Source organism: Dipodomys ordii, unplaced genomic scaffold, assembly GCF_000151885.1.
Source record: "Dipodomys ordii isolate 6190 unplaced genomic scaffold, Dord_2.0 Scaffold89, whole genome shotgun sequence".
In the NCBI taxonomy this organism is placed as follows: domain Eukaryota; kingdom Metazoa; phylum Chordata; class Mammalia; order Rodentia; family Heteromyidae; genus Dipodomys; species Dipodomys ordii.
Genome location: NW_012267305.1, coordinates 426,194 through 453,708, shown reverse-complemented (window position 1 = coordinate 453,708; position 27,515 = coordinate 426,194). Strand labels below are relative to the sequence as shown.

The window sequence follows — 27,515 nt, the reverse complement described above, 5'->3', positions numbered from 1 at the left end:
AACTACAAGATTCTGCTGCAGAAAACCCCAACTTTCTTTGTGGGTCAGTTTTATCCCAATACAGTCCTTCTACTTACCATGTCTGTGTCTGACACGGGGCCAAAACTGGTCACATAGATGTCAGTCTTCACTTCAGTCACTGTATCTGAGTGGGATAAAGCAGAAAAGCAATGTGTCATGAAAGAATGTTGCCATAGGTCAGAGAGTCCAACGCAGTAATCTAAATTTCAGCCCACATGCTACTGGTGAGTCACAGGAAAACCTCTTCAAAAACTTCTCATCTGTACTATTCCTTCACAGAGAGTGCTAAGACTAGCTATAAAATCTTTTTTTTCTAATTTATTTTCCGTGGTACTAGGGTTTGAACTCAGGGCCTCTGCTTCCCAGACAGGCACTGCACCACTTTAGCCATCCTCCCAGTCCTGGCTCTGTCCTTTTAGACAGCATGGAGAATGACAGCAGAATCCCTAAGCAACAAGATTTAGACATGCCTGACACTCACACCTGCTGTGTTCTCACAATGACTTCTTAAAAGCACTAAATGGGTTACACATATGAAATCCAACTGTCTTCTACTTCTTGGAACCTAGAATGTTCTCATTCCCCTACCCACCTAAAATAGAGAAGGTTTGGGTGACTGGTTACCCTTGTGGGAAGAAGTCATGGCTGGAACAATTCATGTGTACTACAAGACTCTCTATGCCTTAGTGATCATGAAAGCATTCATTGGGTGATATTTTCAGTCCAGAATGATGAGAGAACAAGTACCCTTGAGAATTGTCTAGAACCTCAGGAGACTTAATATGACTGAGAAATAGACTTTGGTTGGATTGATTGAGATTTGGAGATAACTGATAACACGTGCTGAACAGTCCTATTATTTTCCTATACGTCTCCGTGTTTCACTCCCTACCTTACACAAAAGCCTCTAAAGGGCATCCTTGTTCTTCTGTGTCTGTGTGTCTGTGCATCTTCAGTCCAGACAGCAGGGGCTTGGAGTTCACCAATGGTGCTCACTAAACATTTTTTATACTAATTGATGAATCTTAACACATATTTGCCAAGTTGGAAACTGACATTTCACCCATATGTACTTGTAACAAAATACCTTAGCCTGGGTATGTCAGAAATAATAGGAAATTATTGCTAACAGTTCTGGAGGATGTGAAGTCCAAGATCAAGCTGCCAGCAGATTTGATGTCTGGTGAGGATGCATTTGCTGTATTTTAATTCATGGAAAAGTAGGGAACACTTACCTATATTTTATACACTGCACACTATGACATAGTCATGATACTTATCCCTGAATTCTAGTTCAAATATATTCTATGTTCTTGGTAATTTCTCATGTGAACATTGATTTCCCAACTTCCAGAATGATCCCTAGGGCCTACTATATTATACTCTTATTAATATGCTAATGTGTTCCATATAATCAAGCCACTGCCGCCATTCATAAGCATTCCATTTTCAAAAGAGACTGTTTCATTTAATAATCACTTCACCAAGACCCAATTTACTCCCAAGGTTAATCATCAAATAACATGTCTCTGAGATTAGAGATGTATGTTAAATAGCTAGGATCTTGTCTAGAGACTACTGTCCCTTGGAGCTGTTTTGGTCCTTCAGTGAGCTGAGAATATCCTTCACATCCCATAATATAATCCCTGAGTTGGTACACCCTCACACACCGTGAAGCGCATTAGCTGGTGAAGCAAATGCCCTTATATCTACAGTATGGCATAATGATGTGCAACTGTCCCACCTCCAAGTACATAAAACAGCATACACATAATGTTCCATTAATGGAAGAGAACAACATTGCACTGGGATCCAGTATTCTAAGCAGTACATTTCAGACATAGAACTGCTTATTGTAATATGGTTCCACAGATTTCCAACCATCTGCAGGAAAAAGAAATGGTAGAGAGTTAGTGAAGAAAGTCTAGAAAATTGGTGGACATAGTAGGGCAGGAGAGTTAACTGGTAGGCTTGCACTGTGGTAATACTAAATGAGTAGTGAGCACGGACGCCTCCCTGCAACATTCCCTCCATTTCCTATTGTCATACTGAGCCCAGATCCTGACAATACAAGTTCAAAGTATAGTGGAAAGAAATTGTTCTAATTCTGAGAACAAATAGAATTATTGCAGCTAGAAAAAGAAGTGGCTATACCAGAGTCCTGGGTTAGATGGAAAGACTTGAGTTTGGGATGTAATAACAGGAAATGACATAGAAAGCAAGCAATAACAACAGCAGGAATAAATTATAAAAAAAAAACCAAAAGCAAGAATGACAAGGACTAGCAAAACAAGAATGAGTAATGCTAAGATAAACAGGGCAGTAGTGCTCTTGTCAGCAGATGAGCCAGAAATCGTTCCTGAAATCAGGTTTGGAGAAGGAGCTTGTACTTGTATCCTGGCAGCAAAAGGAAGAGACTGTTCTGAATTTGTGTTAACCATCCTTAGGCATCTGGCTTATTACTAGAAGCACAAGTAAACATTGGGCTGTTTAACAATTCTCTAAAGTCTATACTGGAACTACTTCAGTGTATAGGCTTATGTTCTGGCTAAGAAATCTAGCAGCCTTAAGTGCCTGAACACATACACAGATACACAGTAGTGCCCTGAAAAACTACAGTCCAGTGGTTAAAATCATGACTAAGTTTGATGTACCCACTGCTGCTACTCTCTGTGTATTTTTTTGGTTACTTAACTCCTCTGCATGTTTTTTCATCTGGAAAATTGGGATAATTACTACCTACATCAGAACTATTCTCAGGATTTAAAGGGGGGATGATGATAGATCAGGTTCAGTGTTCAGTGTCCAGTGATATTAGCTATAGCTGCTACTTAATAGGACCTCAGTGGCTAGACTACCAGAGTCACTCCTAAAACCAAGGGAGCAGAATTCACATGGCAATCTAAGGTTCTGGGCTGCGGGACAGTACACACTCAGCACTCGAGTTACTTTGTGTTAAGGGATAATTGGAAATGTGAAATTTCATTTACTTTAATGTGAAGTTCAGTGAATTCAACTAAAATGAGCAAGCACTATAATCCAAAGTTTAGCCCTTGGTCATAGCCTTTTCAATAGATAGAAATGAATGAAACACACGCTTTCACTCACCATTGCCTGCACGTGCTCATTGGAATGTTTGCTCTGGGAATTTAATTTCTTTCCATTGCAACCCTCTGAAAGGAAAGGTGAATAATTTTTTTCCTTTTGCAAATGTCTTTCTGTTGGTTTTCCTTCTAGCTTTGTGTTATTGTTTCTATATTTCTTTCTTCCTAGTTTCATGCTTTTCTGTTTGAATGTTTTCCTTTCTTTTCGGCCTTGGTTTTTTTTTTCCTGTTTCTCTATGTATGCACTCCATATATGGCTTTTTGTTTTTCTGTCCATTCATTTTTCTTTCTATTCTTTCTGTCTTCCTACTTTCTGTCCTTCTGTTGGCTTTTCTGTTTCTCTACTTGTCTATCTTGCTAGCTGTCTTTCAATTGCTCCTTTATTTTTGTCTTTTGTCAGTCTTTCCTGCCTTCCTCTTTTTCTGCCCATGTGTTGTTCTGTCTTTCCCTCAGTCTTCCTTTCTTCCTTCTTTCCTTCCAACTTTCCTTACTTCCTTTCTTCTTCATGACTTTCTGTTTGCTTTCTTGACTTTTATCATTCTTCCTAATTTTCTGTCCTTCTGGCATTGTCTTTCTGTGTGTCTGTATGTCTTCTTATTTTATTTTTCTTTCTGTTTTTTTCTACCTGTGCCTGCATGCCTTTTTATCTTATGTTTCTTTCTGTTTCTATCTGTATCTGTCTCTTTCTGATTATCTCTGCCTGTCTGTATGACTTTTTGTCTTTCTATTTTTTCTTTCTATTAGTTGTCTTTTCACGTATCCATCTTTTTGTCTTTTGTCAGTGTGTCTGTCATTTGTCTATCTGTATGTATATCTTTGTGTCTCTTTTTATTTGTGTGCCCTCTCTTTTTGTCTTTTTGTCTGCATGTCTGTGTTTGCTTGTTTTTTCCCACTGTCTATCTGTATGCTGTTTGGCTTCTCTTTCTGTCTGTATATTTTTTCTTTTTATGTAAGCATGCATGTATATCTTTCTCTTTTTATGTAACTTTCTGTTTGTGACTTTCTTTTTTGTCTTTCTGTGTCTTTCTGTCTTACATATTCTTTTGTTTCTTTCATTGTTTGTTTTGTTTTCTTTTCAGCCTGTCTTTGTATCTTTGTGTATTTGTTTATTTCTATATATCTTGCTGTGTATTTCTGTGTGGCCTTTTTAGTCTTTTGTCTTTTTATTTCTCTGTCTTTCTGTCTCTGTGTCTTTTTTTATTTTCAATATGCATTTCTTTCTCTTCTGATTGTCTTTCTTCATTTTGTGTGTGTGTCTCTTGCTGTTTCTTTGTGCATTGCTTTCTTCATGTCATTCTTTCTTTTTCTGTCTTTCTTTCTATATTTCTAGTTTTTCTTTCTGCCCATCTTTTTCTGTCTTTTTTTCTTTCTCTGTTTTTCTGTCTCTCTTCCCATCTGGCTTTCATCTGATAGTTACCTTTTCTTTTTCTCCATGTTTCTTCCTTTCGCTCTCTGTCTTTTTGTACTTCTTTCTATCTCTGTCTTTCCTCCTTCTGTGTTCCTTTCATTCTCTATGCCTTGTCTTTCCCTCTGTTTTTCTTTCTCTCTGTGACTCTTCCAGCTTATCTCCCTTTTTCTCTTTCTGTTTCTTTTCTTTCTGTTTTTCTTTTTCTCTGTATATTTGTCTTGTTTTACTTTTCTGTATTTTCTTTTTCCTGCCTGTTCTTTCTTTGTTTTTCTGTCTGTCTTTTGGCCTCAGAGGTCCTCTATGCATTATGTGTACATATGTATGAGGACCTACATCCTTAGCTCTCATTGAGACTCCTATTGATGGACAGCATATGGACCAAGGCCTGCATTATTTCTGTTTATTATTCTAAAGGGGATAATTAGCAAGTGATCATTGTGTGTTGTGTTGATGTTATTGGTCATATAAGGTGTACATGTGTGTGTGTGTGTGTGTGTGTGTGTGTGTGTGTGTGTATAGTATATATTTTAGTTTACCTTGAAATATGTGAACAAGGACTCTACTGTTTTGATGTGGTTTTGACTACATTCCCTGCCTTCCATTCACTGTCCCCTGGTTCATGCGTGTCTCGTACTATCTGAAATACATTTTGTGATAAGGGTGCTACAATTCTATAAGACATAGTATCTTGAAATTAATAACACAGAGGCCAACTGTATATCTTTCACTATAAGCCATGGTGGACTATTTAAATACCTTACAGTACCATTTTTCCCCAGAATAGTGATGCTTTGAGAAATAGGGCTCTGGGTAACTTTTATGTCTTCTCACTTCCAGGATTGGGAATAAATGACTGTGAGGAATTTGGGAGAATAGGTTATCATTCTCATTTGGAATTGAGTGGGGCTGGGTTTCTGAAAACGAGCTCTCAGGTAACTAGTTATGTGACTGCCAGCTACATAGAGTTAGGAAATGGGCTGCTGTGACTTCTGGACAAACTCTTACAGAAATGAGAATTCATATTCTTTTCTCGACTTTATATCCACTCCATTTGTACATGGATACTTGGGGAATATGATATTCTGTGTATGTATGGATTCCTCCTCCCAAATAGTATAAACTCACTGGAAGAATAAAAACAGATAGCTGTGGAAACAGAAATTACAAGAGTAGGCCAGAAGTCCTGGTTTCATTTTCTTTTGTAGACTCTTTGGATTCACTTCACAACTTTTGGCATTTTGTAAGCCTGAGTTCTAGGATGGTGTTGATTATGCTATTATATCCAAAGTCTAAGACCTGGGACATTCAGCAAAACTCTAATAAGCAGCTCATTTCCTTTGAATACTTCAAGTGAAAAGTACAATTATTATATGCTTATAACACAATGCCTCTCACAAAATCAAGTCTTAATGAGGTCTCATTAATACTCAGATAACTTGAGGATTTGTTATAGCTTGAAAGCGATGATTCCTTCTAAAATTGAGCTATAGTAGAGTTCAAAAGTTGGAGTCTTCATGATTGTGGTCTTTCTCCCTAGTATTGTATTTATAAGAATATAATGTGTGTGCTGAATGTGTACATGAATAAAATGGAGTGGCTTGAATAATACCTACTGTTTACCAGCTGAATCTGCACATCATTTCTCTTTCATTTAGTCTAGATTTTCTCTTACTGCAACCTGTCCCTTTTCTTTTTCCCTATGACTATTAATGCTCTCCTTAATCAATGCTGCCAGAATGTAGTAAAGAAATAAGTGAATCTGATTTTGGAGAGTCTTAGTATAAGTGATAACAGGCCTATTGACAAGCTCCGTGGCCTTCATTAAAACACTAATGTCACCTAGGATGCACATTTCTCCACATATTTACTGGCCATTTGTGTTTATTCTATTTGATAATGGTTTGTTCAACTCACTTGTCCATTTTTTAAATTGTTAGTTTGGTGCAATTAATATGCGCTAAAAAAACTCACTTGCCTCCTTGAAACTTATTTATCTAGAATGTGATGAATTTCGATACAGAATTCTATAAAGCTCGATTCAAAAAAAATTCTATATATCCAGAGTAGACCAGAATCACCAAATAAGAAAGAGATGACTCTGTGGCTGAAACAAGAAATAAGCACTAATGTACTAAATAAGTAGGTGGAAAAGTAATATTAAGGCATATTACATGGGGAAAATATCTCAAATAGTTTTTTTATTTCTCTCAGAAATGGCTGGCATGCTTGATGCTCACTGTGAGATTAATATAGGTCTATAGAAGCAACTTCCTAAAGTAGTTTTGCCCTTATACATTTCTAGTGACCTTTTTTTCCCTTGTGAAACTGATGCTCACCAGATGGCAAAGGAAATATTTGGATTTTTAGCTCTAGAGAAAGTGGGAAGATGTGTGGAATTAGCCATCATATAGAAAGACAGGTCAGTAACATGTATGTAGGAAATAAAAAACCTCAAAGAACAGCCTTTTGAGCAGACATACAGACTTCCCAAAAGCTAATAGGATTTACTTGGAGCAACTGTGTAACATTATTTTAATCATTAGAGAAGAAAGTTGTTGCAGTGCAGAAGCAATTACCAAAAATAACTCGGTGGCTTACTGCAGTGTCTTCCCCACTCAAGAAGCAATGACTGAAGCCGAACAAGCCAAGAGCCAGGAGATACGCAATGAAACCTTCAAACAGCGGAAATATTCCAAAAGGTTATAAGGCTGTGCTAGTATTTTTCCAGAGCCTACTGATTTCTTCACCTAAGCTTAACATTAATTAGAGGAAATATCACTACTGTAAAACTTTGAAGACTCTAGGATAAGCCAGCCATACTTCAAGTTAATCATGCCTTAGGTTTTATTTCTTTTGGTTTGTGTTTTTTTTTAATGTGTAGAAAAAGGGAGTTGATTTTCTTATAATTCTAAGATTTAAATACATTTTCCAGAGACATAATCGATTAGGAAAGACTGTTATTCTTGAGAACCTTTAGGAAATTGTGATAAAATGGCATGGGCAACTTCATATTTCAAATCCCCTCTACTTCGAACACACAATATTGTTGAGCAAATGCAAGTATTTAGTTGTTTTGAACAACATTTTATGTTATGAAACATAAGCAAAGGTATAAACAATATTGAAATTAGAGTTCTGGGTCTGAAAAAAATGTACAGTCAAACAAATTAAATTTTCTCAGTTAAAAAAAAGAGACTAGAAATAAGTTGGTGATCTCCTTAAAAGAGGCTACAAAAGCCTGGGGTATGAGTCTGTTTGGGGAGGGGTACACAACACTATGCTGAGACACTGTCTTGTGGTTAGGAACGGGTGAACATGACTTGCTGGATCTGTCATGGATCATCAATGTAAGAACTGACAGTAATCTTCAAAATACTTGCTTTTGAATGGAGGTGATGGGGAAGCAACTATAAAACCATTTGACCAAAATTAAAGCAAGCTTGTAATCTTAGCTACTCAGGAGGCTGAGATGAGCCCAGGTTAAAAAAAATCCTGGAGATTCCACCTCTAATTAATCATCAACATGCCAGGCTGAAAACATGCCTCAAGTTAGCACCAGCCATAAGCAAGCAAGTTAAGCAAGAACACGAGGCCCTGAGTTCGAGTTACAATGAAAGGGAGAGATGGACAGACAAAAGAGAAATAAACATGAGAAAGAAAGAATTTTAAAATAACTGACCAGGAATTACAGGCATGTAATTACATGTAATTACAGCTTTGGGAAGGCAGAAGCAGGAAAATTGTAAAGGTGAGGTCAAGATAGGCTACATAGTCAGTTCTGAGCCAACACCAGGTCTCAAAAGCAAGATAAAACTAAATCAAACTGTTTTCTGTCAAGAAGGAATACAAACATCGCAGTCTTTGTCACTTATTATAAGTAAAATCTCTAAAAAATATGATAAACAACTACCATGGGTGAAAGACTGAACAGCAAGTGCATTGTGTAGGAGAGTTAAAGTTAGAAGGGCAACGAAATAAATCAATTCCTTTATAATTAAATCTGACCAAGCATGGATAGAGCTGTCAGGCTGTTTTAGGAAGGCTTAAAGTGGAAACACTACACCTTTTATATAGTTGTTCAAGCCGGAGCTAGATAGTTATCAATGATGTTTAATAGATTATTCCCTCAGGAAAGAGGCTGGTCCAGAAAAAGTTGGAACTTCCTTCAGGAGTTAAAATTGTAGGCAAAGATATCTCATGATTTAGTAAGCACTTCAACTGGAATGTTCTTCCAATACAGGGAGTGCTGCAGTCACGACCTGATGGTATCTGCGCAGAGATATATAGAGTGTACTTTTTGATAAGTAAACCTCAAGTGCCCCGCTCCATTTCAGAGCACTCGGCCATTGCATACGAAGACACCAAGTACAGCAATAAGGCAATACATTTAGCCTTTTGGAACTTTTAAACTGAAACATGAAAGAATTGGAAAATAAGTTCAATTGTAGGTCATTAAATAAAGGGATAGAAATCCCAACTCTGGGATTTGACCAAAGTTGACAAGAAAATATTAAACCTTTTTTTTTTTTACTGCAATTAGGGAAAAAGCAAAGATGCCTATTTCCTCTTCTATTCTAAATGAAGATAATGTGAATCTGTATGTTTAAAGAGCCAAAATAAATAATAGACAAACTATTGAATTGGCTAAGAGAGTACAAGCTCAATATGTTAGCTGAAGCTTGCAATGACTCTAGCTACTTAGAAAACAGAGAGCAGGGATGAGAGTTTGAGACCAGCCCAAGAATGAGAAGTCCATGAGACTCTATCTCAACCAATGATACACTTCTCCAAACACTCATAACAAATATCCAGGTTGGACTGTATATAATTTAAGCTGAACCTTTATAACAGTATGATAGAAAAAATAGCAAACAGGCAAGCATATCCATTGCCAATACATCTTTTACTCAACAACTACCCTATCTTCTCAGAACTTTAAAATTCCATGTTGATGATTAATGTTTTCCTAAGTCAACATAAAATACGCATCTAGAATTACTTACTGCCTGTATATGATTTTTGTGATGCTTATTAGTCCTTAGCAAATTCAGTGAGACCAGGAAAACAACAATATATAAGGAGCTGAACTTTTCAGGAATAGCAAACTAATGAAGAAAAAAAGCACTTAGCCAAACTCCTACAGAGATATCAGTTTTGTAATTTAAGATCTCTAGGGCATGATGCATTATAATTTCTATGAGCTAGCCTTATAAAGGTTTTATAAAGTGTGGTAAGGAAAATAATTTTTAAAAACAGAGAATAATGTGTCTCAAAGGGATGGAAAGTGGTTTCCCACTTTTCTAATGAGCATCTTCAGTAAGTGATCTGTTTTCTATAGACCCAATTCAACATCACAAATGTGTTTTCATTCCCCTTCAGATGGATTCAGATTGGAGTAATTCCCTCATGAAAAAGAAACAGAGAGGAACTCCAGATTACAGTGACAGAGTCATGTAGTGGTATGGATTCCCTAATACTCATGAAGTCCAGAAAATATTTCCTTAAAATCATAGATCATTTCTCATTGTGGGGAGGGAATCATGGCACACTTATCTCTGAGGGATAATGTCATGTTAGCTGAATACTTGGTTGAGGTGTGCTGGCATTTTTTCAATCAGCTTTCATTTCTAAGCAAAAGCATTTGATAAAATTCAACATCTTCTCAAAGTTATGATACAAAGTCTCAACAAATTAGGCATAGAAGGAATGTGCATTAACATAAAAAAACATAAAGAATTAAAAAACTTTCAAAGACCTGGAATGAGCTAAGTAAGTTCACTTTCACTTTCACTAATTTTATTCAATATGGAAGTCCATGTGGGAGTAGTTAGTGAAAAAAAGATCTCTCTCTCTTCCTCTTTTCCTTTCTCTCTCTCTCTCTCTCTCTCTCTCTCTCTCTCTCTCTCTCTCTCACACACACACACACACACACACACATTTTCAAAGAACTACTTTTAAAAGTCCTAAAATTCATATAAACCAGGGGCTGGGAAGGTGGCTCAGTGGTAGAGCGCTTGCCTTGCATGCCAGAGGCCCTGGGTTCGATTCCTCAGCACCACATAAGCAAAACAAAAAAAGCCGGAAGTGGCGCTGTGGCTCAAGTGGTAGAGCACTAGCCTTGAGCTGAAGAGCTGAGGGACAGCGCCCAGGCCCAGAGTTCAGGCTCCACAACCAGACCCCCAAAAAAAAATTCATATAAACCAAAAACTCATGAGTACTCCAAACAATTTACACAAACTGATCAAAGTTAGTATATTGACTATGAAATATACTGGTAAAGTACATTGAGTAGGAAATATACTAATATACTAGCAAAGTACATTAGAAAGCAAAAGCTTGCCAGAGCTTAGGAAACTTTCAGCTTTTCTTCAATTAGTATGGCATTCACTAGGGTCTTGTTTTTTTATGGTCTTTATTAAATTAAGGTACATTTTTTGGATATTCAATTCATTTCAGTGTTTTTACCATAAGATGATATTTAAATATTATGTTTTTAAGTAGTGTTTTTCTGGAAAAACTGACTCATAGACTTGTGGAAGCACAGAGCCACATTAGTAAGCCTATGCAACTACCGCCAGCTGATTTGCAACAAAAATTGAGAGAACACACACTGGAGGAACGACTGTCTTTTCAATAAACATTGCTGGTAAAATGGGATAATCACATGTGAAGAATGAAATCTGACTCCTTCTCTCAGCAGTTATAAAACACAACTCAAAAATCAAAGATTTAAATGTAAGAACAGAACTATAAAGCTCCAGGACATTGGAATAGACAAGGTGTTTTTTTTTTTTTGGACAAGAGCCCAAAGCACAGGAAACAAAAGGAAAAACATTAAAAATGAGGTTATATAAATCCATTAGCCTCAACACACCAAAAAACTGAAAAATCCTTATAGAATGGAAGAAAATATTTGTAAACAATAAATGTGACAAGGAATTAACATCTACAATATATAAGGGACTAGCTTAATAGCAAAAACCTAAATAACACAATTTTTAAATAGGCAATATAGACATTCTCTTAAAAAGAAACAAATGTCCAACAAGCACATGAAGAAAGGTTCAACACCACTAATCATCAAGAAAATACAAATCAAAACCACAATGAGATATCACTTCACCATAAAAAGAATGGCTATTAGTATTGTTCACACCTGTAAAACTAGCTGTGTAGGAGGTTGAGATCTGAGGATTGTGGTTTCATGCCAAACAGGGCAAGAAAAGTCTGTGAGACTTATCTCCAATTAAGCATGAAAAAGCTGAAGTGGAACTGTAGCTCAATTGATAGAGTGCTAGCCTTGAGCATGAAAACCTAAGGGACAGTACCGAGGCCCTGAATTCAAGCCCCAGGACTGGTGCACACATAAAATGAATGGCTATTATTAAAAAGACTACAGATAGATCACACGCTGGCCAGGATATGGAGAAAGAAAAACCCTTCTGTCCTGAACAGCTGCTAGACACGTAAATTAGCACAGCCTCAAAACTGGCTGACATGTGATTCAATAATCATACAGAATATAAAGAAAAAAATCAGCATTTAGAAATGCTGCACACCCATGTTTACTTCATCACTATTCACATTTGTGAAGAAATTGTATTAGCCTGTGTCCATCAATGATGAATAGATAATATGTGGAACACATACCCAATGACATACTATTCAGTCATAAAGGAAATGAAAGCCTATGATTTTCAGAAACTTGCATGGAAATGGAAAACCTTAGCTTAAATGAAGTAAGTCAGGCACAGAATTACAAATGCCACATGATCTTACTCACAAGTGGAATCTAAAACAGTTAATCTCATAGAAAATGAGAACAGAAGTTACTAGGACTTTGAGAGGGCATGGGAAGGGAGGTACAGGGAAAGTTTGATCAGTGGCTATTGTTATAGTTATATAGGACAGATATAGAGGTTGTGGTGTTGCACAGCAGGGTAACTACCAAAATGTATAAGAAAGAATTTGGAGCGTTTTCAGCAGAAAGTAATGACAAATATTTGAGAATAAGAATAAGTTTGTGCTCATCCAAACATTACACTGTGTATACAAGTTTTGAAGGATCACATGGTCTATCAAAAAGGTAGATAATTTTGAGTGAATTTAATATAAATAAATAAAGTAAAAATAATTTTAAAAAACCACTTAGAGATTCTAAAATGGATATTTAAAGGCAGACAAAGCTAGGAATATTTCAGCTAGAGGGGTAAGAATATAAGTTTGAAATTTCTTTTTTTATTGCCAAGGTGATGAATAGAGGGGTTACAGTTACATAAGTAAGGTAATAAATACAATTCTTGTCAAACTTGTTGCCCATTCCCTCATTTTTCTCCTACTTTCCCTCTACCCCAATGAACTTCCTTATCTAAGTAAAATATCATTCATTATAATAGTATTTTTCACCAATGAATTGCCATTAAAATCTTGGTGGAAAAATCAATTAACCATATATATCAATCTATCAATCCATTTATGCACGTATGTGTGTATAGAACACATGTTTATAGGTATATATCTATATCTATTATATATATATTATTAACAAGCAAAAAGGCTAGACTGGGGACATGGCTCAAGTGGCAGAGTACCATCTGAGCAAGTATGAGGCCTTGCATTCCAATCTCCACGTTAATAAAAACAATGTTGTTAAAAATTTTATTTGAATGTGTAGATTAATAACAAAACCAATATCTTAACTAATTTAATTTTGAGGTTAATCATTTTTAGTATGGCAATTTAGTGTTATATGTTATTTCTTATTTCATTTAGTGGAAATTGTTTTAAATTTTCCTTTTGATTTCTTCTTTGACTCATAGGTCACATAAAAGCATATTATTAAGTCCTCAACTACTTGGAGATTATCTAACTATATTTCTGACATTGATTTGTAATTTAGTTGCTGCGGCTGTAGAACATATCTTGTACTTCATGAATTCTTTTGCTATCTTCTGAGCCACAATATGATCCATCTTGGAAAATGCTCCAGGTACAACTTGATGAGTATTCCACTGTTGGTGGTAAAATCATTTATACGCACACACACACACACACACACACACACACACACACACATACACACACATTCTATTCCAAGTAGATCAAATTGGTCATTAATGTGGCTCATTTTTCTATTTCCTTTATTTCCTTTCTACTTGTTCTATTACTGAGAAGGATTGCTGAATTCTGTAACTGCAATTGCAGATTACTCCTTTCCCTTTTTGTTCTGTTTTTATTTGTTTACACGCTCTGGCAATTGGTGCGTAAGCATTTAGGGTTGTTGTGTCTTCTTGAAGAGTTGGTCCTGGAGGAGGCAACAATGCTTGATAAGAAATGTACTCATTACCTTGCTCATGGAATTGTAATCCCTCTGCATGGTATTTTCACAATTTAAAAAACTTACTAATAAAAAACTTACTAATAATGTAAAAAAAGAGTTGGTCCTTTTATTATTATGGAATAATTTTTACTCTCAACAGTATTCTTTATCCTTGTGTATATACTTTCTGATTGACATTAGCATGATACATATTTCCCCTTATTTACTTTTAACATACTTATGCCTTTATCTTTAAAATGTATTTCTCTCAGTGAGCAATTTTGTCCTGATGGGATTTGAAATCCAGTCTGAATAGTTTTGCCTTTTGATATGGGTATGTAAGTAAGCATTTAATTGCTGTAATAAATGCTGGAGATAAAGCAACCTAAAAGGAAGAAACACTAATTTGGCTCACATGTTCGAAGTTTCAGTTCATGGTCACTTGGCTTGGTTTCATTTTGCTCAGGAGGCTATTGTGAGGCAGTACATCATGGCAAGAGCTTATACTAGAACAAAGCATTCACCTCACAGTGAGCCAGCAAGCAAAGAGGAGGACATAGGAAATAATTGGGGTCCCACAATTCCCTCTAATGGTAAACTAACCCAATGATATGACATCTTTCCATAAGGTTCCACCTCCAAAGTTTCCACCATTTCCCAATCACATTTGGGGACACTTCAGATCCGGAGTATAGCAAAATGATTATATGTAATAAGATGAGTATATGGTTGAATTTACACCTACAAGCTTACTCATAGTGTTTTATTTGTGTTGTCAATATGTTGTTACTGTTTCCTCTTTTCTGTTTTCTATGGGTTTAGCATTTGCACTATTCCACTTTCATAGGGTTTTTTCTTTTATTGTATATATTTTTATTGTAAAAATACTGCACACAGGGGTTACAGTCACATGAGTAAGATAATGAGTACATTTCCTATCGAGCATTATTACCTCTTCCTAGGGTTTTTTCTTTATTAGCAGGCAGTAAATGATGTGCAATTATATGCCTTCTTTTGTTTGTTTAATTTATTTTAAGGGTCACTAAACTATGTTCAGTTTCTGATAAAATATTAAAAAAATAGCTTTGTTTATTTCTTGGTTGATATTTAGGAAACGACAATAAGCATGGTGACTATAACTTCATGATAGCCAGAAGCAAAAGTCTCCACTCATGTTTTCATAAGTACTGAACTTCTACAGATGTACAAATGAATTAATTTCCATCTCTTGCTTTTAACATTTCACCACAATTACAACTGCAAAAGAAACAAAACAAAATAGCACTATTCCTCCTACGGTGTTCCCTACATTAGAAAATGCACCATGCAGTCACACAGTGCAGAAGTACAAGTAATCCTTTCCTCTTGTCCTTTCGCTAATACTATAAGCTCATGAATCACCAAACTCTGTCCTTTCCATCAGCCCACATCTTCATTCTTTACAAATTAAATTAATTTGTGATTGGGTTCTTCCTCCAATATTTCTCTATTCCAATCCATTATCTATATAAAAGCAACCATCATATAGGATTGCTCTAAAACAATAAAAAAAACTAAAAATATTTCCTTCGCTTTACTTACTTAGTAAATGTATTTATTGTAGTGATATGAATGTAATCTCAAACATTTTGGTGTAGTATAGGATTAAAAAATATATCAGTGAAAACTATTATGTTGGGTTGGTATTTGCAGTATCTATAGAGACTGATTTCACATACAAATATATACATGTAAAGATGCATATTTTTCCACATATTTAATATATGCATTCATGTATCTAAATATAATGAATATACACAGGAGTGAGGGACAGGGAGGAAGGAAAGGAGGGAAGGAAGAGAGGAAGATAGGAAGGATGAGGGAAAAGAAATATTAAGTAAAGACACGAGATTATAGGTTAAATTGGCATGGGAACAAATATAATGCATACTACTTTTTTGAAGTCTAAATCAAGTAAATTTGCCTCAAAGGACACTTTTGGGAGAGTGAGAAAAATTTGAATTTGGAATACAAATTAGGTTCCATTTCATGCATTCCTAATTGTATCATTTTATAAAATAATTTTGTGGAGATAAACAATGACCTATTTAGGAACAAAGCATACAATATATGTACCTAATTCTCCAATGGTTTGGGAAAATAAACACATACAAACGTTTACATACTTTCAATTTCAACACAGGCCATAACATTTTATAATGCATTTGTTGGATTCTGATCATATTGCTGCTTATACTAAGCTGATAGTCAATAAGATCCCACTTACCCAGCAGATTGCTCCACTTACAGTGTCAAACTGACAAGTGCCCATGCTTTTGAGAGTAAAAAAATTTCCCTGCTCTCCCTGGACCACTCTTATTATCCAGGCTAGGATTAAGTATTTTGATCTAGAAATGGATTTGCTTGAACTTTAAAGATGCACTTCTCTAGGTGAAATCCAGAACTTTCAAAAACTGGACTGGAAAGTTTACCACTGCCATGAAGGATTAAAACTAATTTCCAATGCTCATAAAGGAAAAGAAAACCTCTACTCAAACCTTCGTGGTTGACAAATACACTACTGAGGGCACCTCACGAGTTTTAGATGAAAATGTCAAGGAAAAGGATGTTAAGAGACTAACTGACCTCCAAGCCCTGGTCGCAGTCTGTTGTCATAGCCATCCAGAAGGCGATCCAAGATTCTGGTGAAGATAGTGATGTTGTCAGTGCTGTCATCAGGAATATCTGGGGCATGCTTGGGAGAGAGTCTGGTGTGAGCCATGGAAAATAAAAGGAAAATGATTCTTAATAGGAAATAATTACATGACTCAATACATCAATTCATGGAGATTCCAAACCATAGTTCAGGCCAATGAAATACCCCTTGCATTTTATATCTGACAAAACAAACTCAAAGCCAAAAATCTCTGCCACAGTCATATCACCAGTACAGGCATAGGACTATAATCCCAATTTCTGGTTTACTAGTATTCCTCAGCTACCTTCTATTTCTCTGTTTTGGATTCCTTCCAAACGCCTTTCTGAACAGTCTACTCTTTAGTAATCACCTTATTAGACGCAGGTATGTATCTTATACTTTAAAAAAAAAAAGAAGTACTTGGTAGGGTTTCCCAGGAATCTATTTTTGGTACATTTTTATTAGCATACATTAGTTCTACAAGAGATATTTCATTGTGACATTTCCACATATGTGTACAATGTATCCTGCTCAACTCTACTGATACACTATCATAATACTAAACTATTTTTGAAATTGCCAAAATTAGTGCATTATATCTGGAAGAATTCAAGTCGTACTCATATTTTAAAAATAGTTTCTGTGTGCAAGTACTTTATTTAAGCACAAATTCTAACAAGAAAAATTTTGACAATCCCACTCCCCAAAAGCCATATGGAAAGCTTAGACAGTATACTGAAGAGAAAAACACAGACACAGTATCAAGTGAGAACTCAATCCACCAGTATTGGGAATCTATGACATGGCTTGAGCTGAGAATTGAAGGAAATAAGTTGATTTTGTGCAAACCTTTTCTCATTCCTTGACTTTTATCATGAGGGATCTTGAACCTTGTTAGTCTAACTCAATTCCTGGGTAAAAGGTCTATGAATTGAGTGGGAAACATTGCATTACTAGAATATTATGAAATATGTAAAACCACAGAGATTTAGAGATAATCTGTTTTGGGTAGATTTATCCAAAGCCAGTGTACATAATTCTGTAATCAATCTAAAAGTTAATGGAAAAAGCTAAAATTAAGATCAATGGTCTCTAAGCATAAGATTAATACACTGTGCTATTGGTGTTAACTTCCATAAGAATATATTTCCATGTCCTATAGTTTTGTTGACACATAAGAATCAGATGACACATAAGAAGCTAATGGTAAATATTGTTTCTAAGGTATTCTTAATACATTTTTCTATGGTTTTTATACAACTGAAAGTGAGTTTAACCAGTTTGCAATAACTAAAGTGCATAAGTCCTATCTATACTCGGTGCCTATCAAAGGGAATTTTGGAAAATAGAAAAAAATATAGTATGTCAGGATTATTGAGGACATTAGAGAGCACACATGATTCTTTCTCTCTTTTTTTTTTTTTTTTACAAATGACAGGTCTAAGACACGAATACCAATGAGAGAAAGGAATCATTCCAATTCATATGTTTCTTACATTAATGAGATTCGTACGAATGGAATAGTTATACCACAATACTGAGCCAGTCGTGATGACAAATGAATTATGTCCTCACAGGAAAATGGATGGAACCAGAGATGATTGTGGTAAATTAAGGTTCAGAAGGAAAATCTCCCATGTTTTCTCTCTTATGCAGGCACTATGCATGACTGTGACTGACTATTGGGGGGTGTGTACAAGAGGAAGGAGAGACAGAAGTGAGGGATAACCAATATGAAAATAACTTGTGTCTATTCATGAATAAATTGTCTATGAAGATGACACAATGCAAACTATTGAAAGCTGCTGAAAAATACAGGTGTGAAAGAATAGGGAAAGCAAAGAACAATAGAGGAAGTTGATGTGAACAATGTGCAATGTGTGCGAATGTGAAATACAACTGTGAAAACTCTTTGTAAAATTAATACACATTAATAAAAGAAACAAGTGAAAATGAGGAAGTTTAGCCATTTTTCTAGCCCCCAAAATGGATTAGTAGTAAATTCACAGGCTTAGTCAAATGACTAGAGCGTTAGTTCTAGCTCTGCTACTTAGAGAGTGATATATTTGCTTACGTATAAAGTCGGCATAATAATACCTTACCTGAGAAAGCTTACAGAAGAAATGTAATTAAGAAAACACAAAATTGCTCTGCAAATGAGGTTTTTCCCTAATTTCTCCCAAAACATCTGAAAATACAGTTCACTGACCATGTAAAGATTAAGTATAGGATGCTAGCAATAACAGCCTTAAGCCAACCTCATGAAAGATCTTGGTGTGTTTATGTGGAGGGAAAACAGTCACCGATGCAGTTCATAAGCAACCCGAAAAGAAGAGGAATTTACTTCATTAAAAGGAAGCCATTTCCCCTAATAATGCATATCTATCTCGTAGGGGGAAATAGATTTTTTCATAATGAAAATTCTAAATTACTGGACTGATCATATCTCTGTTCTGCTCCAAAGCCATCCATAACTCTTCAGGGCCTACCAAATAAAATTCTAACTCCTTAGTAGAACATGCATATGTTACAAATACATTTTTTACAGCTAAAAATTAAACTGCTTCACTTGTGTATCAGAGCCAAATGAGATTTCTCTATTGCCCAGTACTTCCCATGTTTTTTATTCTCCAAGTGCAGTCTTTCTCATAAATGGTTTGGGTCTGATCCCCAAAGGACTAATCTATTGAAGGCTTCTGTGCCAGCTAGCAGCTATACAGAGAGGTGACTGCATCATGAGGATGGACTAATGAAGACTCTCTCTTCCCTTTCTTTGCTCTACTACACACTCCCTACCATATTTTGTCTCATCATGAACAGACTCAGGAGAAACAGAGCCAAGTGCCTATAGACTCAAACCTCTGAAAGTGTGAGCCAAAATAAATCATTCCTTCTCAAACTTGTTTTCTCATGTATTTTTTTTCACAGCAACAAAAAGTGACTAGCACATAATCCATCCCAAAAGGACAGCTGCTCTTTTCTCATCTTGAGACACACCCACTCATCCTGCTGCCCACCTGTTCACATTTAAGTTTATTTGCTGAGTTAAAATAAAGACGAAGTCTTTCCTGCCTAGTTTTCCAAGCAAGACTACCTAGGTCTATTTTTCATAATGCATTTGAATGATTTTTAACCACAATACTCATTTATGAGCCCTATATCACAAATATTTCTGCTAAGTGGGCTTACATAAGTGAGCCTGAGGACCATTTATAATACTGTCTTGGGGGGGAAGATTTTTGACATAAAAGAATAAATGAAGAACTACAATTCTAGTCTCTCTTCTATCATTATTTGCTATTTGCTCCATACCCCCAGGTATGATCCAAGTGGTGAGCTAGCTACCAGTTCAAAGGCTCTGAAACAATTCTGGTGGCAAATGTACTTACAATGGAGAGTCCTGGAAGTGGTCACCTGAACCAAGTGATCTAATTTGACATGAACAATAAGTAATAAACCTTGCCTCTTGACATGGTGCAATGAGTCCCAGACTTTATCCTGGCCTCATATGTGAAGCCTTGTCCTATATTGTAAATTCTACTTTCCAACTTCAAAAGGGTAAACATATTTCTTCTTCTTCCAGGCCTTACAAGAAAATTGTGCTTGGCCATCTTAACATAGGCTATCCAATCAGCTGACTGATACAGTTAGTATTCAGAGCTCCAAAACCCAATACAGTAGCTGGATGCTTGTGGCTTGCACTTTGAATCCTAGCTACTGCAATAGGCTGACATCTGAGGATTCTGGTTTGAAGCCAGCCAGGGAAGTAACCTCTTATTTCCAGTTAATCACAGAAGTAGAGCTGTTGCTCAAAGTGGTAGAGCACTAGACTTGAGCTAAAAAGGTCAGGGACAGCGCCAATGCCCTGCGTTAAATCCGTAGGACTGGCACCCACACTTACACACACACACACACACACACACACACACACACACACACACACACACACAGAGTAATGAATTAATTAAATATAATAAAATGTAATCAAAAGAAGACAGAGACTTAAAAGCATAAAGGGAAAGAAGAGATCCAAAGCATGAGAGGAACTTCATGTTGTGTGTCTGCTTTGAAGCTGAAGAGATTAATATGCCGGGAATAAAAGTGGCCTCTAAAAATAAAACAAAAAATTAAAACACCCTGTAGCCCACAACTAGGAACAAAGCCAAGTGAGATTTTTAGCCCTACTATTGGCAGTAATATATACACGGTGCTATACTACACTGGTTAAGAGCATGGACACTGTTGCTAGAGTCTGAGTTTCAGTCCTTGCTCTTCTACTGCCTGTCTATGGAAGGTCTGGGATATTGCCTGGACTCTCTATGCCTCCATAGTCTTTCTTTTATTTTAAGTTTTAACCAGGATTTATTTTAGTACAACAAGAGAAATAAGGAAAAGTAGAGAAGCATTCCCTGCTCTTTATCCAGGAAACAAGAGTTAAACACTTCTCCATATTCTATCATTAAAACAAAGATAATAGTATCTCCGAGCTAGTGGGTATTTTATAAGGATTATACACTAATTACCATATATAAAACACTTAGAACAGTGCTTCACACATAGCAAGAGCAATATAAACACAAAGTTTAAACAAGACATACTGGGCTTCAGCCCACCCTTCAAGCTATGCTCTGTGGTAGAAATGCAGTTTATTACAAATTCTTCCCTTAACGATTAAGCATAATCCAACAGGGATTCCGACTGCCTAGTGGGAACTTAGAAGCTCACAGTCTCTCAGGTCCCACATTTGATTCTGAAAATTAAAGTTTGACGTTCCAAAGTGAACAGTAACAATGCTTTGATTTGATTATTATTGCATGGAAATAGAGGTGTTTAGGTTTCTAATACTTAGACTTCAAATTGCAATTAATACATGCATAGCATAGGTACCAGTTTATTATGAGATAAAGAGGACAAAGCAAATAAATTCCAAGATGAATATCTTAGCCTTTTGGTAGAGTGATACCATGTCATGCTGTGGGTCTGACAAAGAAAGAAGGAACTAGGAGAGAGTGAGGGAAGGGGTTATATGGATCAAAAAGAAATGTACTCTTTACCAGACTTATGTACTGTTACACCTTTATAATAACAACAACAACATTAAAAAGAAGCAAGGAATCCTCAGCTATCTCCTCATCAGTTAACATTAGCTACTACCCTGGCTACCACCAAATAAATTTGATGTCAAAAAAGTGGAACATAGTCCTATAACTCCCAAACTCATAGTTTTTATTTCATTCTTAAATGTTTCATTTGCTCTTCCATATACATTCTCTACTGGTCTCCATCCTGTGTTTTCTTAAAAGACTGAAATGCGTGAATTATATTCACAGGACTCCCATGACATCTATCCTTAACTTGACGATGGCCACCTTGGCTGAAACTCAGAGGAAAGAGGGAAAAGTCTAGGCATGTAATTCCTGATCTCTCAACATATAAAATTTCCTCTGCCTAGCTGTTTCCTCCCCTAAAGGTCTGAACATCTAGTACAAAAACATTCTTGCCTTAGGTTTTTGCTCTATTTCTTGAGAGTCCCCTATACCTACACCATATCTTCATGGTAGATCTCTTCTTAAATTACCAAACTTAATTGAAACGTAGCATTTCTATTATTTTAGAATCCTACTGATGCAACAAATCGCAGAACCTTGGTAAAGGATTCATTTGGCACTTATTTGACACGTTGACATTTATGTGTCAATCCATTAGAAAATTGCTGAGCTCTAGTCATTTGCATCCAGAAAAATACAGTTTCATTATAGTTGAATTTAAGCACTATTCACATATACAGTTTGTATTTTTTATAACAAAAAAGGACAGAGAAACAGAAATGGAAGAAATGTAGAATTTCCTCAAGAATACAAGACAAGAAATCAAAGAATGGTACTGTAGACCTAGCTCTGCTATTAATTTTCTGATCCAAATCCTTTCTTTTAGTATAACAGAAGAATGTAGGGGAAAATGAAAAGAAAAGAGAAATGCAGGAAATGGAAGTTAAAGGAAAATCAGTTTGCCTTCTGGACCTTAGTTCTTTCACAAATACAAAATGAGAGCTCAGAGTTCTTGTCTTTGGGTTTTTCTAGGTATAGCCTTCTAAAGTTCCAGTGTCTCTTCTTTCATTTTTTTTGTAGGTCGTGGGGCTTGAACTCTGGGCCTGGGCGCTGTCCCTCAGCTCTTCAGCTCAAGGCGAGCACTCTACCACTTGAGCTACAGCGCCACTTCCGGTTTTCTGGTGGTTTATTGGAGATAGGAGTCTCACGGTCTCTCCTGCCCGGGCTGGCTTTGAACCGCGATCCTCAGATCTCAGCCTCCTGAGTAGCTAGGATTACAGGCGTGAGCCACCAGCACCCGGCTGTCTCTTATTTCTAACTATACTGTGTCTCCAAAGTACTGACCAAAGACGTTTACGTTAGAATCATCCATAGCATTTCATAAAATACAGACTGCTAGCCACTATCCTCAGAGCCAGTAAATCCTTTTCATACACTATAAATTTGAGTCAAATTTGTCCCTTAATTTTCAAGTAAATACAAATAGAGTGCCAATCCTCACATTCTGAGCCAATTTTTTAGTAATCTCATTGCTCCAAAGCATGAATTATAAAACTTGGAAGAAAATGTTTCTAATTTGAGAAGTATGCAGTCATTATGCCCTTGTACTAAAACCAGATAGTTCACTCTGCTTTTGCAGGCAGGATTTTCTTGGCTTCCTTCTTAACATAATTGCTAACATGCTCATCTATCTGTTTTTCTAAGCACTAACAGGATGTAAAATAAAAACAATGTAAACAGGAAAGGTGACAACTAACACTGAGGATGGAGATAAAAATAAAAGAGCAGATGTAAAATAAATACAATGAATGTTCTTTCTGAGTCAAAAAGCATCAAGAGAAAAGTCTATTCTGTTCAAAATACTCATTTAGAATTATAAGAAAATAAATGTATTTTAGAAAACTTTTTCACAGTTAAAATAAAAAAGCTGCAATCCTTGAATGAAGGTTCATTTATTTAAAAGTGCTAGCTTATTTGGCATATCTATCATGACCCATGAAATCAGATACATGAGGAATTAATAACATAAAATTGGTTTGATTTTTCTCCAGTGGGAGAAAGAACAAAAAGGGATGCATATGCCAAGATTCTAATAATCTATGTGTCTAGTTCTGAAGACCTCAATCTTGGAGATAATTGTAAAAATACTGATAAAAATGGAGTTAGGACATTGAGTATTTTTATAATTCAGAATAAATTCTGCTTGGAATTAGTGCTGGTGGCTCATGCCTATAGTCCTAGTTTACTCAATAGGCTGAGATCTGAGGATCACAGCTCAAAGCCATCCCAGGCATGAGATCTCATGAGACTCTTATCTCCAATTAACCAGCAAAATGCTGAAACTGAAGGTGTGCCTCAAGTAGTATAACATGAGCTGTGAGCACAAAGCCCTAAGTTCAAGTTGTAATATCAGAACAAACCATTTTATTTTGCTTCATGATACATGCTTCTAGGGATATGAGACAATAACCAAATCTAAAACAAAAAAGACACTCCCAAGAAATATAATATCATGTATAATACTGAAATATTCTAAGCCCAGGGGTTCGATTCTAGCAATTTGATTCCCTAGATGAACTAAGACCTTTGTTTAAAAGAAGTTTAAGAATGCTGAGGAACACCAGGTTTGGTGGCAGGAAGATAAAGAAATGTAAAGTAGATCTTCTTTACTGGCCCAGGGAAACCATGTTGAATCTGTAGCTTCAAAAAGGACAGGAGAAACTGAGATACATGCAAAGCCTGGGTTCCTTGTTTCTAGGTAGGACTATTCTCTCGGGCTATTTATGCTTGCTATTTCCCTATGGGATGAAACCGTGACTTCACCCCAAGTAAAATGTTTCCTTTGCTTTACTTTCCCTGTTTCCTTATTTTGCTGCCCTTATTTCATTATAATGAAGTAATCTGCTCAGGAATCTTGTGTCATGCTCTTCTTAGAGAATCTAATCTACGTATTTGGGAAGCATTCCTTTGAGGTCAAAGAGAGACATACAGTATATACATATATTATATGTGTATTTCACTATATGAACGATTATAAAATCAAGCTGAGGCCAGGCTTTAGTAATTCATGCCTGTAATCTTAGCTACTCAGGAGGCTGAGATCTGAGGATTGGGGTTCAAAGCCAGCTGGAGCAGGAAAGTCCATGAGAGTCTTACCTCCAATAAACCACCAGAAAACCAGGAGTGGACCTGTGCCTCAAAGTGGTAAAGTGCTAGCCTTGAACTGAAGAGCTCAGGGACAGTGCCTAGGCCCTGACTTCAAGCCTTATGACTAATAAAATAAGAAAGGTGAGGGAGAACCCAGTGACATTGAATGCTCTTATGTGCTACTAAAAAAGGGATAGGCAATTGTTTATTTTAGCAGACACTAATGTTGGCTATCTCGGCCACAGAAGTAGCCTTAGAATCACAGGGTTGAAACTGAGCCACAGTAGGTATAGGAATGGATGAAAGGCAAGTACAGACAATATAGAAGACCATTACTCCAAGAAGTAAGGAAAATAAAGTCAAGGGAATACATTTAAGTTCCAGATAATAATTTCTCAATCATATTTAAATACTAATGATCCAGAGCCAACAAGAATGGACACGTTGGAGATGTAAAGAGATTGGATATAAGATTGATTGCCATAGGTCGGCAAGACCTGCTATGAAAATATCACAGAGAGAAAGTCAAGCATAGGCTAAGAAGTTGCCTAAGAATTTTGAGATTTTCTTTCACTTGGAGAGTCTGAAGGGATGGGTTTTTTTCCCCTAATGACAATATAATGTGTAAATATCAGAGACCAGAGTTCTCTGGTTCCTCTGGGCAAAACAATCTTAAATTCTTATATGAGGCATTTATCACAGAACCCGTTAGACCCATGGATGAAGTCTTCTTACCCGCCAATGTCTTGCTTCACAAAGTCCCCGGGTTCTTGACGTCTTGATTCTCCCTGGCCTGCAGTTCCAGGAAGAAAATTAATCAGGAAGAGAAGTCCCAGTCTGATTGTGTAGAAGCGAAACATTTGTATGATTATCATCTTCTTAGGTACCAACTTTGAAAGACCTGTGAGATACACAGTAGAGGAAAAGGGGAAGGACAAAGGGGTAAAAAAACAAATGGAAAGAAGAGGAAGAGGTAAAAAAATATTTTAGTCAACTGTATTTAGTCAACTATTTAACTTCTCTACTATGTAATCACTGTTATTAATTGAAAGCCCCCTTTCCCCAGCTTATCAATGCCACCAAAATTCACTACCATCATGTATCCATTTTGAAGACTGCAGCAAGAAAAGGTGCACAGTCTGTAAGAGCACATAACTTGTGCAACTCCTTTAAACCTGTTACTTCCTGTTATCTCAGATCTTAAAATGGTTGCTCAATGTCTTTTTGTGTGTTTTCCCCCTAAACTCTTTGTTAGATCTTTAATAGTTAGCCTTGATGAACTGATAGAAATTTCTAGACCTGGAGTCTCTTTATAGAATTTTGGGGATTGTTTCTCATCATGAGAGCAAAATACCTGAGTATATGGACTATTTTCTGAGGGTTAGAAAATAATGAATAATACAGTATGGGTTATGAAGAATACAATGTTTCCCCATGAAGAAATAGTCAAGAACAAATTCACCTCCTTTAGACAGGAGTCCAAACATAAAGAAAAAATCCAAGGCTAAACTCCTGGCAGAGAATATCCTGTCAGCAAATTATACCAATATTAAAATTAGTGATTAGGTATTACCTATATGCTGAGCTGTTTTATAGACTCTAAAATGCTACAGATTCACCCAAGTCACAGGGTGAACAAAACAACCAATCAAGTTACCCAAGTCATGGGGTGAAAAAAAAATCAACCAATGAAGATATATGTCCTTCCTACCTCTACATTGTGTAACTTCTTTGAATCTGAGCTATTACTGACTCCAGCCAACTGATATTCTTTTTCAATCCTATCAGTAGGTTAAATTTTAGAGGGACTCATAGATATAAAACTTTTTAAAGGAAAACTTATGTGGGAGCAAAATGTAAAGTATATACAGTCTGAGAAACGATTCTGATTGATGAAAATATTAAAAAGAAAATTCCTTCTAAAGGAATCCTGTTCTCATAAAGTAGTTCCTAGATTCTATTATAGGCTTTCTTCAAGAACCTGGCATGCATGTATGAAAACACTATGACACTAGGGAAGATGGACTTCTGACACCATGAGATGTCCACATCACACAGGGAAATTTCCCATATTCTACAGGTTTTGTTTCACAAAATCAGAAAAGTCTCAGACTTTACCTAATGTATGTAGTACCACATTCTTGATTCATGAGCTATACAAGAGCTGTTAGGTATTTTATAGGAATGGACAACGATGGTAAAGGTCAGAAAGCCATACCAAATAAGAAAATACAGCATATAGTCAGAGAACTCTGAATATAAGTAATGGGCAGTAAACATGATATATGTTCTTTATCCACAGTGCCTTTACAGTCCTTAATGTTTTATGCTGGAGTGAAAAGATTAATTCTCAAATAATCACTATATATGAATTCATGGTTACTCCATAGAAACAGAGGAACTTGGCACATAATATAAAACTCCAGTGTGGGTCATGTCTGTAATCTTAGTTACTTTGGAAGTAGAAATAGGAGGAGTAGAGTTTGAGAACATCACAGGGGAAAATGTTAGACATTTTCTTAACGGATAAACTGGGTATGATCACATGCACTTCTAATTCCAGCAATGTGTCAGGTGTAGGTAAAAGGATAATGGCCCAAAGTTGACATGAGGAAACCACATGAGAGCCTATCAGAAAACAACTAAAGTAAAAACTAATGGGCTGGAGGTATGCCTCAAGTTGTAGAGTGCCTGCTTACCAAGGGTGAGGCTTTGCACTGAAGCCCTAGCACCACCAAGAAAGGATATTAAGTCCAAACTGTAGAAATATATGTACAATATAGATATGATA

General features: G+C 36.2%; 1 protein-coding gene across 1 annotated transcript in view; it reads right to left on the bottom strand.

The window, feature by feature from the left end:
• The window catches only part of Gabra3 (gamma-aminobutyric acid (GABA) A receptor, alpha 3), a 94,741-nt gene extending 69,098 nt beyond the window's left edge, over nucleotides 1-25,643 (bottom strand). Inside the window, exons 1-3 of the mRNA XM_013025954.1 lie at nucleotides 25,460-25,643; nucleotides 16,478-16,599; nucleotides 78-145 (exon numbers count right to left, since the gene is read on the bottom strand). Of these exons, the coding sequence (XP_012881408.1) occupies nucleotides 78-145; nucleotides 16,478-16,599; nucleotides 25,460-25,599 (330 nt within the window). The 5' untranslated portion in view covers nucleotides 25,600-25,643. The remainder of the gene's footprint in view (nucleotides 1-77; nucleotides 146-16,477; nucleotides 16,600-25,459) is intronic.
• Nucleotides 25,644-27,515: the final 1,872 nt, after the last annotated feature.